This window comes from Mirounga leonina, unplaced genomic scaffold, assembly GCF_011800145.1.
Source record: "Mirounga leonina isolate KUSES-001 unplaced genomic scaffold, KU_Mleo_1.0 Mir_91, whole genome shotgun sequence".
NCBI classification, from domain to species: domain Eukaryota; kingdom Metazoa; phylum Chordata; class Mammalia; order Carnivora; family Phocidae; genus Mirounga; species Mirounga leonina.
In genome coordinates, this window is record NW_023270839.1 from 19,881,910 (window position 1) to 19,898,150 (window position 16,241).

At 37.1% G+C, this 16,241-nt stretch overlaps 1 protein-coding gene and 1 non-coding gene across 4 annotated transcripts in view; both read right to left on the minus strand.

The window, feature by feature from the left end:
- UBR1 (ubiquitin protein ligase E3 component n-recognin 1) overlaps nucleotides 1–16,241 on the minus strand; it is a 149,906-nt gene that overhangs the window by 108,084 nt on the left and 25,581 nt on the right. For all 3 annotated transcript variants that reach the window (XM_034994128.1, XM_034994129.1, XM_034994130.1), the window contains one exon: nucleotides 9,772–9,882. In XM_034994128.1, coding sequence (XP_034850019.1) covers nucleotides 9,772–9,882 — 111 coding nt within the window. The remainder of the gene's footprint in view (nucleotides 1–9,771; nucleotides 9,883–16,241) is intronic.
- LOC118003822 lies at nucleotides 7,716–7,819 on the minus strand. The gene has a single exon (XR_004677437.1). It is a non-coding gene; the product is annotated as a U6 spliceosomal RNA (small nuclear RNA).

Here is a 16,241-nt window from a genome sequence, read left to right on the forward strand (position 1 = left end):
ATTTACTGGGCCCTTAGAATACTCCCAGGCAAATTCTAGAGCTAAGCACTTTGCATGTATTATCTCATTTAATCCTCACAGCCCTGTGAGGCGGATGGTATTATCTCCAGTTTAGAGATATACTGAAAGGCAGAAAGGTTGAGTAACTCTGCCAAAGTCACAGAGCTATCAGTGGGGTTCTAAAACAAACTAAGGACACCTGTTCTAGAGCCCATACTGTTGCCCTCTGATGCTTCTACTCAAGAGAAGACAACACATTTTACCTCTCCAAATATAATTCCATTTCTTTCCATTCTGAGTTTTGTAAAATGGAGTACACTACACACAAGTGGTCACATAGCACAAACATACAGAATACCAGGGGTTTCTTAATGATAGATCATTATCCTTTATGATACACTGCAATGTTTTTTTCTGGTCTGTCATTTAATCTCATGACAAAGTTTTTACTATAAAGAAGTTATTAATATTTGCAGAAGCAATTTATTATCTTTTCCTTTTTATGGCTTCTAAATTTAAAGAAAAATCTGAGAAAAGCCCAATCTACTTCAAGATTATTTTTAAAAATTTACCCATATTTCTTTCTAACAAGTTCATAATTTCTTTTCTTTACAAAAAAGCTTTAAAAAATCCTTGATATTTCTGGAATTTATCTGATCAAGCTTTATATTTTTTTCCCCTCAAATGGGCAGCCAGTTACATACCACCACCGATCTGAAATGCTATCTTTACTACCAATTTGGATTTAGATTCTTTCCTATTCCATTCTTTGCTGTCTATTCCTGTAGCAAGAGTCACATTATTTGTATTACTACAGCTCTTTAGTACATTTTAAGTCTGTTAGACCTACTCACACTCATAACTCTTTATTTCAGCTTTTCCTGACAATTCTCACAGATTATTTCTCCAGAAGAACTTCTGCTTTGTCAAGTTCCAAAAGAGTATTTGGCTATTATTCTGGTTGGGGAAATACTGATTTTGTGGATTAACTCTAGAAAAAATTTTGATACTGTATATTTTTTTGTAATATTGAATCTTCCAATCCAAAAATGAAGTATATCTCCTGATTTTTTTTTAAAAGAGATACTTTTTTTTTTAGGATTTTATTTATTTACTTGACAGAGAGAAAGACAGCGAGACAGGGAACACAAGCAGGGGGAGTGGGAGAGGGAGAAGCAGGCTTCCTGCGGAGCAGGGAGCCCGATGCAGGGCTCGATCTCAGGACCCTGGGATCATGACCTGAGCCGAAGGCAGATGCTTAATGACTGAGCCACCCAGGCGCCCCTATCTCCTGATTTTTCTTTCTTTCATGCCTATTGGAGTATACTTTTTAAGTTTCTTAAAATAGACCTGGCAGATTTATTTTTTTCCAAAGTATTATTCCATAAGTATATTTTTTCTCATGCTATAATGAATGAGATCTTCTCCTCCATTACATTTTTTAAAAAAATAATCTCTATACCCAACATGGGGCTTGAACTCACGACCTCAAGATCTAAGAGTCATATGCTCCACTGACTGAGCCAGCCGAGCACCCCTCTTCCATTACATTTTCTTTTTTTTTCCCCCCAAGATTTATTTATTTTAGAGAGAGAGCGTGCATGAGCAGGAGGGGCAGAGGAAGAGAGTATAGAATCTGAAGCAGACTTCATGCTAAGTGCAGAGCCCAACATGGAGCTTGATCTCACGAGTCTGAGATCACAACCTGAGCCAAAACCAAGACTTGGATACTTAACCAACTGTACCACCCAGGTGCCCCTTCCATTATATTTTCTAAAAGATATTATTGCTCGTAAGGCATTCAAGTAATATTTGTTGAATACATTAAACAGAAAAACCAATGGTTTTTAATATGAATTCTGTAACCAATAACTGGACTAAACTCTACTTTCTATTTCTTTTTCAGTTAACATTCTTGGGTTTTCCAGGTATCATGATGATTTTGCCTCCTCTCCAATACTGATGTATTTCAGTCTGTTCTGTGAGTCTATTTGATTGACTTCCACAACAGTGTTAAATAACAACAGCAGTGGATTTCCTTTTCTTCTCTCTATAATGGGAATACCCTAGTGTTTTATCATCAAACATGATTAATGACTTTTGATTTCAGGTCAATAATCCTGGAAGAAATTGAGAATGTTATCAAAGAAGCTACTTTCCCAACAAAAAAAAAATTTTTTTTTAAAGATTTTATTTATTTATTTGACAGAGAGAGACACAGCAAGAGAGGGAACACAAGCAGGGGGAGTGGGAGAGGGAGAAGCAGGCTTCCTGCTGAGCAGGGAGCCCGATGCGGGGCTCGATCCCAGGACACTGGGCTCATGACCTGAGCCGAAGGCAGATGCTTAACGACTGAGCCACCCAGGCGCCCCCTTTCCCAACTAAAATTAACAACTCAGGAAACAACAGATGTTGGTGAAGATGTGGAGAAAGGGGAACCCTGTTACACTGTTTGTGGGAATGCAAACTGGTACAGCCACCCTGGAAAACAGTATGGAGGTTCCTCAAAAAGTTAAAAATAGAAATGCCCTATGACCCAGCAATTGCACTACTAGGTATTTATCCAAAGGATACAAAAATACGGATTTGAAGAGGCACATGCACCCCAATGTTTATAGCAGTAATGTCCAGAATAGCCAAAATATGGGAAGAGCCCAGATGTGGTGTGTAGTGTGTGTATGTATGTATATACAAGCTATATTCCACAGAATGGAGTATTACTCAGCCATCAAAAAGAATGAAATCCTGGGGTGCCTGGGTGGCTCAGTCATTAGGCGTCTGCCTTCGGCTCAGGTCATGATCCCAGGGTCCTGGGATCGAGCCCTGCATCAGGCTCCCTGCTCAGCAGGGAGCCTGCTTCTCCCTCTCCCACTCCCCTTGCTTGTGTTCCTGCTTTTGCTATCTCTGTCTCTGTCAAATAAATAAATAAAATCTTAAAAAAAAAAAAAAGAATGAGATCTTGCCATTTGCAGCAACGTGGATGGAACTAGAGGTTATTATGCTAAGCAAAATAAGTCAGAGAAAAATATATTATTTCAATCATATGTGGAACTTAAGAAACACAACAGATGAACATAGGGGAAGGGAAGGGAAAATAAAATTAGACAAAAACAGAGGAAAATAAAATTAGACGAAAACCGAGAGGAAGGCAAACCATAAGAGACTCTTTACTCCAGGAAACAAACTGAGGTTGCTGCAGGGGGGGGGGGGGGGGGGATGGGGTAACTGGGTGATAGGCATTAAGGAAGGCACTTGAAATAACAAGCACTGGGTGTTGTTGTATGCAACTGATGAATCACTAAATTCTACCCCTGAAACTAATAATATAGTATGTGTTAATTAAATTGAATTTAAATAAAAATTTTTTAAAATTAAAAAAAAAAAAGAGAAGAAAAAAGAAGCTACTTTCCCAGAAAGTGCCAGGATTAATGGTTTCACAAGTGAATTCCAAGAGGTCATTCCAGGAATGTAAGCATGATAGTGCTACATGATTCCTTTAAACTTGATTTCACCCAGTAATGTTTTATTTAGTATTTCAGCATAACAATTATTAATAAAACTGATCTGTAAATTCTCTATTTTGTCAAATATGAGGTCAATATAATGTTGGCTTTATGTAACAAATTTGGAAACTTTCTCTTTCCCCCCTTCTATGCTTAAGGACAGTTTCTATGTTTTTGTTATTTACTTGGTGTTTAATTGAGTGATTTTTCTTTTTATTTTTTTTTTCAAGATTTTTATTTATTTGTCAGAGAGAGGGAGAGAGAGCAAGCACAAGCAGGGGGAGTGACAGGCAGAGGGAGAAGCAGGCTCCCAGCCAAGCAAGGAGCCTGATGTGGGACTTGATTCCAGGACCCTGGGATCATGACCTGAGCTGAAGCCAGACACTTAACCAACTGAGCCACCCAGGTATCCCTGATTTTTATTTTTAATCAGTAAAATTTTTTAAATACAGAAAAACAGGACACTTTTACCTAAATTCAATAAGTTATTTTTCCATATATGTATTTTTTGTTCAAGGATTTTAAGGTAAAAATTAATTATATTTTACCCCTAAATACTTAATTATGTATCTCTAAAAAATTTTTTCTTACATACTTATAATACCATTATTATATCTAGTAACATTAATAATTTTTAAATATCTAATGTCTTGATCATATTCAATTTCCTTAATTCTTCCCAAAATATCTACTGCATTTGGTTATTATGTCAACATCACTTACATTTAAATGAATCTCCCATCCCCACTTCCAGCTTTTGTTCTTCATGACAGAAACCAGGCCATACTTCCTATAAAAACTCCTATCTTCTAGATTTGCCTTGAAATGTCCTACATTAATTTATATTTATCTTCCCTGTGGTCTTCTTTATCATGTTCATGTCTCCCCTGTATTTCCTAGAAGTTAAACCTCAAGGTTTTATTAAGTTCAGGCTAAACACAATTTTTATTTTTTTAAGATTTTATTTATTTATTCATGAGAGACAGAGAGAGAGAGAGGCAGAGGCAGAGGGATAAGGAGGCTTATGGACAGCTGGATGGACATTGAGTTGATGGACATTGAGTTGCTTCTACTTTTTATTACGAGTAATATATTATTCTATAATAATACTGTTATAACAATATTATGAATAACGCTACCATGAACATTCATGTCTAAATATTTGCTTGAACAACTGTTTTTAATTATTTTGAGTATATACCTAGAAGTGGAGTTGCTGGGGTGTATGATAACTCTACATTTAATCATTTGAAGAACTGCTAGACTATTTTCCAAAGTGGCTGCACTATTCTACATTTCTACCAACAGCATATGAGGGCTCCAACTTTGTCACATTCTCACTAACACTTGTTATGATTTGCCTTGTTGATTATAGCCATTAGTGGGTAGGAAAAAGAATGTCATGATTTTGGTTTGCATTTCCCTAATGAGTAATGATGCTAAGCATCTTCTCATGTGCTTATTGGCTGTGTGTGTGTGTGTGTGTGTGTACACACTCTTTGAAGAAATGACTTCATTTTTTTTCCTTTTTTAAATTTTATTTATTTATTTATTAAAGATTTTATTTATTTATTTGACAGAGAGAGAGAGAGGGAGTGGGAGCATAAGCAGGGGGAGTGTCAGGCAGGGGGAGAGGGAGAAACAGGCTCCCCGCCAAGCAGAGAGCCCAACGTGGGGTCGATCCCAGGACCCTGGGGTCATGACCCGAGCTGAAGGCAGATGCCTAACCAACTGAGCCACCCAGGTGCCCTCATTATGGTTTTGATGTGTATTTCCTTAAGGATTCCCTAAGTGATGTTGAGCATCTTCTTATGTGCCTATTGCCTATTTGTATGTCTTCTTTGTGGAGAAACGTCTATTAAAGTCTTTTGCCCATTTTGTATTCTGCTTGTTTCACTGTTTCTATTCCTAATTTGATGAAAGCTTTTACTTACTTTTAAAGATTTTATTTATTTATTTGACAAAGACAGAAAGAGCACAAGTAGGCAGAGCAGCAGGCAGGGGGAGAGGGAGAAGCAGGCTCCCCACTGAGCAGGGAGCCCGACACGGGGCTCCATCCCAGGACCCCAAGATCATGACCCTAGCCAAAGGCAGATGCTTAACCGACTGAGCCACCCAGGTGCCCCAGAAATGACTATTTATGAAGAAATGACTATTTGCTTGTTTTAAAAATTGGGTTGTCTTTTTTTTTTTTTTAAAGATTTTATTTATTTATTTGACAGAGAGAGAGACAGCGAGAGCAGGAACACAAGCAGGGGGAGTGGGAGGGGGAGAAGCAGGCTTCCTGCCGAGCAGGGAGCCCGATGTGGGACTCGATCCCAGAACCCTGGGATCATGACCTGAGCCGAAGGCAGACGCTTAACGACTGAGCCACCCAGGCGCCCTGGGTTGTCTTTTTATTATGGAGTTTTAAGAGCTCTTTTTTTTCAAGATTTTATTTATTTATTTTACAGAGAGACACAGTGAGAGAGGGAACATAAGGAGGCGGAGTGGGAGAGGGAGAAGCAGGCTTCCCTTGGAGCGGGGAGCCCGATGCGGGGCTCGATCCCAGGACCCTGGGATCATGACCTGAGCCGAAGGCAGACGCTTAATGACTGAGCCACCCAGGTGCCCCTTAAGAGCTCTTTATAAGCTCTAGATACAAGTCCCTTGTCAGAAAATATGATTTGCAAACATATTTCTCCCATTCTGTATACTTTTCATTTTCTTGACAGTGTCCTTTGATGAAGTCCAATTATCTATTTTTTCTTGTATTACTCAGGCTTTTGCTGTCATATCTATCAATCCACTGCCAAATATGAGGTAATGAAGATTTACCTCTATGTTTTCTTTTAAGAGTTTTATAGTTTTACCTCTCACATTTAGGTTTTTGATCCATTTTGAGCTAATTTTCATGTATGCTGTGAGCTAGGGATCCAGACTCATTCTTTTGCATGTGGATATCTAGTTGTTCTGGTACCACTTGATAAAAAGACTATTCTTTTCCTAGGGAATGCCCTTCCTATTCTGGTTGAAAAACAGTTGACCACAGACATGTGGGTTTATTTCTGGGCTCTCAAACCTATTCTCATAATCTCTCTGTTTATCATTATGTCATATCACACTGTCTTGATTACTGTTGCTTTGCAGTAGGTTTTGAAATAGAGAAGTATGAATTCTCCAAATTTGTTCTTTTTCAAGGTTGTTTTGGCTATTCTGTGTCCCTTATAATTCCACATAAACTTTTTTTAAAATTTTATTTTATTATGTTATGTTAATCACCATACATCATTAGTTTTTTTGTTTTTTTTTAAATTTTTTTTATTCTTATGTTAATCCCCATACATTACATCATTAGTTTTAGATGAAGTGTTCATACATCATTAGTTTTTGATGTAGTGTTCCATGATTCATTGTTTGCATATAACACCCAGTGCTCCATTCAGTACGTGCCCTCTTTAATACCCATCACCAGGCTAACCCATCCTCCTACCCCCCTCCCCTCTACAACCCTCAGTTTGTTTCTCAGAGTCCATAGTCTCTCATGGTTTGTCTCCCCCTCTGATTCCCCCCGCCTTCATTTTTCCCTTCCTGCTATCTTTTTCTTCTTCTTCTTCTTCTTTTTTAACATATAATGTATTATTTGTTTCAGAGGTACAGGTCTGTGATTCAACAGTCTTACACAATTCACAGTGCTCACCCTAGCACATACCCTCTCCGATGTCTATCACCCAGCCACCCCATCCCTCCCACCCCCCACCATTCCAGCAACCCTCAGTTTGTTTCCTGAGATTAAGAATTCCTTATATCAGTGAGATCATATGATACATGTCTTTCTCTGATTGACTTATTTCGCTTAGCATAATACCCTCTAGTTCATCCACGTCGTTGCAACATCCATTAAGATGATCATGAGGTTTTGTTTTTTTCAGTTTTTAGAAAATTTTATTTTTTCCCAGTATTTCAAATTTCTTGTAGTTAACATATATAGTGTAATACTAGTTTCAGGAGTAGAATTTAGTGATTCATCACTTACATATAACACCCAGTGCTTATCACAGTGCCCTCTTTAATATCCATCACCCATTTAGCCCATCCCCCTGCCCCCAGCAACCCTCAGTTTATTCTCTATAGTTAAGAGTCTCTTATGGTTTGTCTCCCTCTCTCTTTTTTTTTTCTTTCCCTTATGTTCATCTGTTTTGTTTCTTAAATTCCACATATGAGTGAAATCATAAACATATGGAACACTTCACCAGTTTGTGTGTCATCCTTACACAGGGGCCATGCTAATCTTCTCTTTATCATTTCAATTTTAGCATATGTGCTGCCAAGTGAGCTGATTTTTAGATGTTAACCTATGTACTTTATTTTACATCCTGTGAGGAGGCTCATTATGCCATATCACCCCACTATTAGTAATGATGCTAATACTGATGACCAGTTTCAGGAGATGACAATATGGTATCTCCATTATAAAGTTTCACTTTTTTTCTGTATGCCTAGCAAGTAATCTATGACATGACAATTTAGAACTATGTGAATATTGTTCTTTATCAACTCATGTCTTAATGGATTTAGCATCCATTAATGAGCCTTGCCTGAATCAAATATTTCCTCAAGGTTTGCAAAATGTTGATTATTCTAATTCTATTATCCCGTCTCTATTAGCTAGCTAGCAATCACCTAGAAAGAAGAGCTTTACCTCATAAACTGGAAAGACTTGTTTACCATGAAATACAATTCCTATTGAAAAGGTAGAATAGGGCCTCCTGAGTGACTCAGTTGGTTAAGCGTCCAACTCTCAATTTCGGCTCAGGTCATGATCTCAGGGTCGTGGGATAGAGCCCCAAGTAGGGCTCCCAGTTCAGAGCGAGTTCAGGACGTGGTCTGCTTCAAATTCTCTCTCTCCCTCTGCCCCTCCCCCCACTCCTGCTCTCACACACGCTCTCTCCCTCTCTAAAATAAATAAAATCTTTAAAAAAAATGGTAGAGGGCGCCTGGGTGGCTCAGTTCGTTAAGCGACTGCCTTCGGCTCAGGTCATGATCCTGGAGTCCCAGTATCGAGTCCCGCATCAGGCTCCCTGCTCGGCAGGGAGTCTGCTTCTCCCTCTGACCCTCCCCCCTCTCATGTACTCGCTCTCTCTCATTCTCTCTCTCTCAAATAAATAAATAAAATCTTTAAAAAAAATAAAAAAATAAAAAAAATGGTAGAATAAATGCTTAGTTCATTCTCTTTAATTACCAGTTTTTAAAGTGAGAAATTAATATAATAACCATTGCCATAGCAACGAACCACTGCCATGGCAAAATTATTTGTTTGTTTAAGTTCTCTGCAAGTTTTATTAGGCACTCATGAATTTTCATATATTATGATTCAATCAGTTATAGTAGTTATTATTATTATTTTGATGTTCCAATTGTCCAACTCCGATCAATGACAGCTCTTTCAAGCTGGGTCCTAGATTCTTTAGACACAAACCCATCCTCATAAGCTTACCTATTCCTTGACTCAGACCTGGTCAGGTATTTTTACAAGCCCTGAGTTCTTTTAGTGGGTAATAGTACTTAAAGAGATCAAAATCTGGGCCCTAGGGGTATTCAATGCTAGAGGATTATCTGGAACAGTTTAAAGAGTACAAAAACTATTTCTTACAGTTCTGAAAAGGGTTACTCTGTGAAACCATTTGAACATAGGAAGTACTTATTAGGAAGTACTTTCTTATAACAACATTCCAAATTTCTTCATTGGTTATTAACTGTTCAAATTTTCTCCATGTTTGAAAAAAATCATGAAATTTTATACAGTCTGATAAAATAATCCATTTTTCAAATGTACTTGCACAGTCTTATCAAGAGTCTTTTATACCCTTTTAATTTCTTCTGTATCTGTGGGTTTTTGTTTTTTCCTCATTCTCCTTCCTAATAGCCTTTATCTGGGCTTACTCACTTTTCTTGATTAGGATATATAGCAGATAATCAATTTATTGACTGTTTTTTCTTTAAGAAAAGGAATTACTGAAGTTACATGTCAGTTCTACTGTTCCATTTGCTCTTTTAGCCTTATATGTCGTTTACTCTTACTTATCAAATTGACTGCTTAACAAGCAGAAGAAATTCACTCTTTAGACAAAGAATACAGAGTGGAATAAAACTCCTTACATTTAAATACTGGAACATAAAAAGCAGGCTTTTTAATGGAATTGAGTTTAACCCATACACATAACATTTCTTTCTATCTAAGTGCATCAAGCTTAAAATAATTAGCAATTTTTAAAAATACTATTCTTACCTCTTTTGTAGTACCTGCTCTTCCAGGTTCATGACTTACACAAAAAGGGCCAGTTTTCCATGCCTCTGTGTCTCCACAGTCACAAAATCCCCCTCCAGTAGAAGTATGCATCTGATAAATGAAAAATGAGTTTGTCTTGATTTCAAACATATTACAAAGCAAGAAGGATGAAGATGACTCAAATAATAAATGCTCCCCAATACTTAAACCTTAATTGCCATTAATATAATAGAAACCAAATAAACCAAAAACCATTTTAGTTAACCAAAATAAATAAAAATCTGAATACTTAATCACAACAAAAATGAGCCTTCAAAACTGACAAAATTTTGAAACAAATATGCTTTGAAACATCTAACTTTTAAATAATAGTTTTTAAAATTGTGTACTAATGGAGAACAGACTGTGAAGTATGCAAAAACAAAACAAAACAAAACAAAACAGCCCACTATGCAACACCTAGAATGCTTGAGTAATGACATTTTTCTGCTTAAACACACTTCTAAAAATCATTATAATACTTATATAGTTAAAAAATGTTTACAGTATTTACATCTATTTGATGTTCCACTGCAATTAAAATTATTTACTTTTACTTTTATTATTATCATTTACTATGTATTTTTCCTTTCAGGGTTCCTGCAAATAAAAAAATAAATGATGCAACATATATGAATCCTGATATAGGATGATGACAGTGGCCTGATTTTGAATCTTTCCCAAAACCTCCCTCTCCAAAACATAAAATAAACAAGGAGAGCAATAAAACCACACGATTTATGTCTGCAGCATTACTGAGAGATGAAAAATAAATGCCACGGCCTTCAAATGACTTGTTCCATTAGAGTTCCTATTGCCTATCGCTTCAAGCCTACAAATGCAGACGAGAGAGGAGCTTAAGAGATTCCATGAAAGAAAACAGAGAGGTACAGAGGACTTAGGTGAAGCATACACAAAGTCACACCCAATGTTGAGGAACATAGATTGAGACTTGGCAGTTCCCAGGGAAAGATCAAAAGTGAGCATGACCAGAAGTGGCAACCTGAGAGAAGCACTGCTTTTGGAGGAAAATGAAATACATTAAAAAAAAGTGATAAACCTTAACAGTGTGGCAGTAAATGAAAAAAGGAAATAAAAAGGGAAAATTAAGGATCCTACAGAAATGAGAGAAACAACACAGGGCCACTCTCCTCACCTCACCTCTACCACCACCATCATCTATAAAAGAAATTACACAGAAGAGGACCAAACTTATAGAAGAGAGCACTTGTGGACACTGTCCATGAAATAAAAAAGAAGTAGACCATATTCATACAGAACTATTACCAAAAAAGAAAGGCAAAAAATGCAGTAAGAGCCAAAACCCAATCACAAAGCTGAAGAAAACTGTAATCTAATGTTTCAAACTTAATTACATAGCCTCAAACAAGCATTTGGGGGATATGAAAACCCTTAATCAGATTAAAGCACCTTTAATTAGAAATAAACTAAGAACAGAAGTGGACAAAAAAGGAATAAATGAGACCTGACTGAACTCAGGAAAAAAAAACAAAAACCAGAAGAGAACTAGAAAATCCTATCAGAAATGAATTCTAAATTATAAGGTGTCCAAGACAATACATTCAAATGAAAAATTAATAAATAACATTAAACAAAGCAGGAGAAACAATCAAGAAATGAAAATGCGATAATTAAAGAAATACAAGGTCAGAGAGAAAGGGGTTGCAACAGAAAACAGGCATTAACTGGAGTCACCAAAGAAGAAAATCTGAAAAATGGAACAGAGCTGATACTTAAAACTGTAATCTAAGGAAATTTCCTAAAATAAAAGAAGACCTGAATCTACACACTGAAAGCACCCATGAGTAACTAAAACTCACCTAATATGATCAACTCTGAAGTATATCCTACTAAAATTCTAAGACTTTAAAGATGAATGTCCTGAGGCTTTCTGGCAAAAAGATGAAATAACACAGTATAAGAATATTAGACTGGTGGGACGCCTGGGTGGCTCAGTTGTTAAGCTATAAAAATACAATTCTGAACATGTCGGAACATCGGGAATACTGTATATGTGAGCCCTTCCTGAGAAACCTACTTGAACAGAGATCAGCAAACTTTATGTATAAAGGAACAGATAGTGGGGTGCCTGGATGCTCAGTCAGTAAAGCATCTGACTCTGGATCTCAGCTCAGGTCTTGATCTCAGGGTCATGAGTTCAAGCCCTACTTAAAAAAAAAAAAGGAACAGATAGTAAATGTGTTAGGCTTTTCGGGTCATATAATCTCTGTTGAATTACCCAAATCTACTGTTGTAGTGCAGAAACAGCCACAGATAATAAATACATACACGAGCAAGGTTATGTTCCAATAAAACTTGATTTATGGGCACTAGAATTTTAATTTTATATAATTTTCATGAAATAGGAATTTTAATTTCACATAATTTTCATGTATCATAAATTACTACTTTATCTTTTCCCCAACCACCTAGAAATATAAAAACAAACTTAGCTTGCAGGCCATACAGAAACAGGCAGTGAATCAGATCTGACCCACAAACTAGTTCACCAACCCTTAGAGGATGAGCTTCATCTGATCAAGAGGTGACTAGGAAGACCTCAGAAAAAGGACAGATGGTGAACATTTTATAAATTTAATTGCAGAGTTAAGATACAAATCAAAAGTAAGGACATGGATGAAGAACGTAAACATTATATGATCTAACAATCAGAAGGGCTACAACTAAAAATTGGGACAAGGGAAAGAGAAAATAAGATTATCAACTATTACACAGGTATTAAGAGGAAATCAAAGATACCATTAAAACTGACAGACTAGGGGCACCTAGGTGGCTCAGATGGTTAAGCAACTACCTTCGGCTCAGGTCATGATCCCAGGGGCCTGGGATTGAGCCCCGTTTGGGCGCCCTGCTCAGCGGGGAGCCTGCTTCTCCCTCTCCCTCTGCCATTCTCCCCACTTGTGCCCTCTGGCTCTATCTCTCTGTCAAGTAAATAAATAAAATCTTAAAAAAAAAAGTAAAAGCATAATCTTAGAATAGGGAATGGCATAGAAGCAAGGCACAAAATCTAGAAGCCTTAAAAAAATCTGGCAAATTTAACAATATATGTATTTAAAATGTCAAGACAAATGATAGCATAGATCAAGTTAAAAGATAGAAAACAGATCTTATAAAATCAAATATACACTTAAGATTTAGCAATCCTACTCCTAGGTTACTCACGAGAAATGCAAACATTTCCCCAAAGACTTGTACATGAATGTTTAAAAGAAGCTTTATTTAAAAGCTGGAAACAGGGGCGCCTGGGTGGCTCAGTCATTAAGCGTCTGCCTTCGGCTCCGGTCATGATCCCAGGATCCTGGGATTGAGCCCCGCATCGGGCTCCCTGCTCCGCGGGAAGCCTGCTTCTCCCTCTCCCACTCCCCCTGCTTGTGTTCCCTCTCTCTCTCTGTCTCTCTCTGTCATATAAATAAATAAAATCTTTAAAAATAAAAAAATAAAAAATAAATAAAAGCTGGAAACAAACGTGCACCAACTGATGAAAAGAAATTGTAGCAGATCCATACAATGGCAATAAAAGGAACAAAATGCTGATATATGAGAGGATTTCAAAGGCATTATGCTAAGTGAAAAAAATCCAGACAGGAAACACTACACACTATATGATTTCATTTATATTACATTCTCAAAAGGCAAAAATATAGGGACAGAAAACAGTTCAGTGACTGCCGGGAACTAGGGGTATGGAGGCAAGGCAACTGAATGCAAAGAGTATCTGGCAGATGTCAAAACATGTCTTGATTGTGGTGATGGCCACTGAACTGTATAATGTTTGCAATAACTTCAAACTGTACACTTTAAGTGTAGATTTCATTTTATATAAATTATATCTCAATAAATCACACTTAAAAACAAGGTTTTTTTAATTTTATTTTTTTTAGATTTTATTTATTTATTTGACAGAGAGAGACACAGTGAGAGAGGGAACACAAGCAGAGGTAGTGGGAAAGGGAGAAGCAGGCCTCCCGCTGAGCAGGGAGCCCCATGCGGGGCTCAATCCCAGGATCCTGGGATCATGGCCTGAGCCAAAGGCAGATGCTCCACCTACTGAGCCACACAGGTGCCCCAAAAACAAGTTTTTAAAAGACAAACATAATAAGATAATATTTGTAAAGTATTTAACATAGCAGTAAGTAAAAGGCAATAGAAAAATGAGTAAAGAAATAAACAATACATAGAAGAAATTAAACACTTAAAATACGAAAAGATGTTAATACTACACATAAGCAAATTAAAATAATGACATTCTTCAATAATCTGAAATCTATCTAACAGATGGCAAAATGTAAAAAAAGACTAAAGATTGGGGACAGTTGTGGAAAAAGAACATTTTCATATTCTTTTTTTTTTTTTAGATTTTATTTATTTATTTAAGAGAGAGAGCACACAAGCGGGGGTGAAGGGCAGAGGGAAAGGGAGAAGCAGACTCCCCCTGAGCAGGGTGCCCAACACGGGGCTCAATCCTGGGACCCCAGGATCAGGACCTGAGACAAACCCGCAACCAACTAAGCCACCCAGGTGCTCCCATTTTCATATTCTTTTACTGAGAATGTAGCTCATGGTAATTCAAGGAAAATATTTGGCAAAAATCTAACAAAATTTTAAATGCATACACCCTTCAATCCAGAAAATCTATCTCTAAATATCTAGCCTCAGGCATTCTTGAATATATATATACATTGGTTCATATGAAAACAAAGGTATATGTGTATACTCCAATATTTTTGATCAGTGAAAAACTGGAAACATAATTATCTAAAAAAAGGAGAGGGCTAAATATATGATGATATAGGGCGCCTGGGTGGCTCAGTCGTTAAGCGTCGGCCTTTGGCTCAGGTCGTGATCCCGGGATCCTGGGATCGAGCCCTGCGTCGGGCTCCCTGCTCCAGGGGAAGCCTGGTTCTCCCTCTCCCACTCCCCCTGCTTGTGCTCCCTCTCTCGCTGTGTATCTGTCAAATAAATAAATAAAATCTTTAAAATATATATATATATGATGATATAATCCCGCAAAGGAATATATGCAACAATTAAATAAGGCAGGGGAGTTGTTGTTATATGTATCAACATAGAATTATCCCCATGACATACTGTTAGGTTGAAAACAAATTGCAAGATAGGATATACAGTAAGATCCCATCTATATACATACACACATACACACACCCCTCCTAAACATATAAATGTGTGTACATGTTTGTAAATACATAAAGATTTGTAAGGATGTACATACATTAAATTGTATTTAGTTTAACAAAGAAAGTACAATGGGACAGAATGGCAACTATAATTTTTATTTATATTTTTCTGTACTGTTTGAATTTTTAAAAAGATAGTTTTATTGTATTCCCTGGGTAAATTATTTTTTAGTGCTGTTGTGTTTCAAAGACAATATAAGAATAAATCTCATCATGTAGGATTACAGCAGGCTGATGTTAAAATAGACCTTCATGGTTATTTTTATAATTAAATGTTAGATATCAGCTCTATATATGATCTAGTCTTCTTGATCCTAACACTTCATTTCTTTCTTTTTTTTTTTTTTAAGATTTTATTTATTTATTTGGCAGAGAGGCACAGCGAGAGAGGGAATACAAGCAGGGGGAGTGGGAGAGGGAGAAGCAGGCTTCCCGCGGAGCAGGGAGCCCGATGGGGGGCTCGATCCCAGGACCCTGAGATCATGACCTGAGCCAAAGGCAGATGCTTAACGACTGAGCCACCCAGGCGCCCCTTAACACTTCATTTCAAGAGACGTTTGTTGAAAGCCTCTATGTCCCAGGTACTATGAAAGACATAGGAGGTATAAAGTCAGATCTGGGCCTTGTCCTAGAGAGTTTACAGTCAGATGGGGATGAAGGACACATAGACATATCATTGCAATTTAGTAAATGAAGATAGAAACATTACACAGGAAAGGGAGAAGAAAAAGAAGACTCATAGTGGGCTTTGTTTTCTTCTCCAGACTTATTGTAATTGACTCTGGAATGTGTTCAATAAAAGGACAACAATGTTAGAAGCAGACCTGGTTTTGGTATCAGTTTCCAAGATACAAGAAGACCCTGGTTAGGTGAACTCAGCCACTATTTTGGTTGTTTGATCAAAGCTACATTACTGTGATCGTGGCTTTCTGTAATTTAATCTACTTATCAAATCAATGACCTTGGCCCTGTCAGCAAGGATGATGGCAAAACAAACAGCCTGTTCCTTTTATCCAGGAAGATGGCAAAGTAGCAATGCAAGGGTATTTCATATTCACCATTCCAGAATAAGCAACGAGAAACAACATTAGAACAATCAGGAATACACTTTTCAATGAAGTGGGGAAAATTTTTTTTTAAGTTGGGTTCAGTTTGAAAGGTTTTAGTTTAAAGGGTTTCTATTTAAAGGTTTCT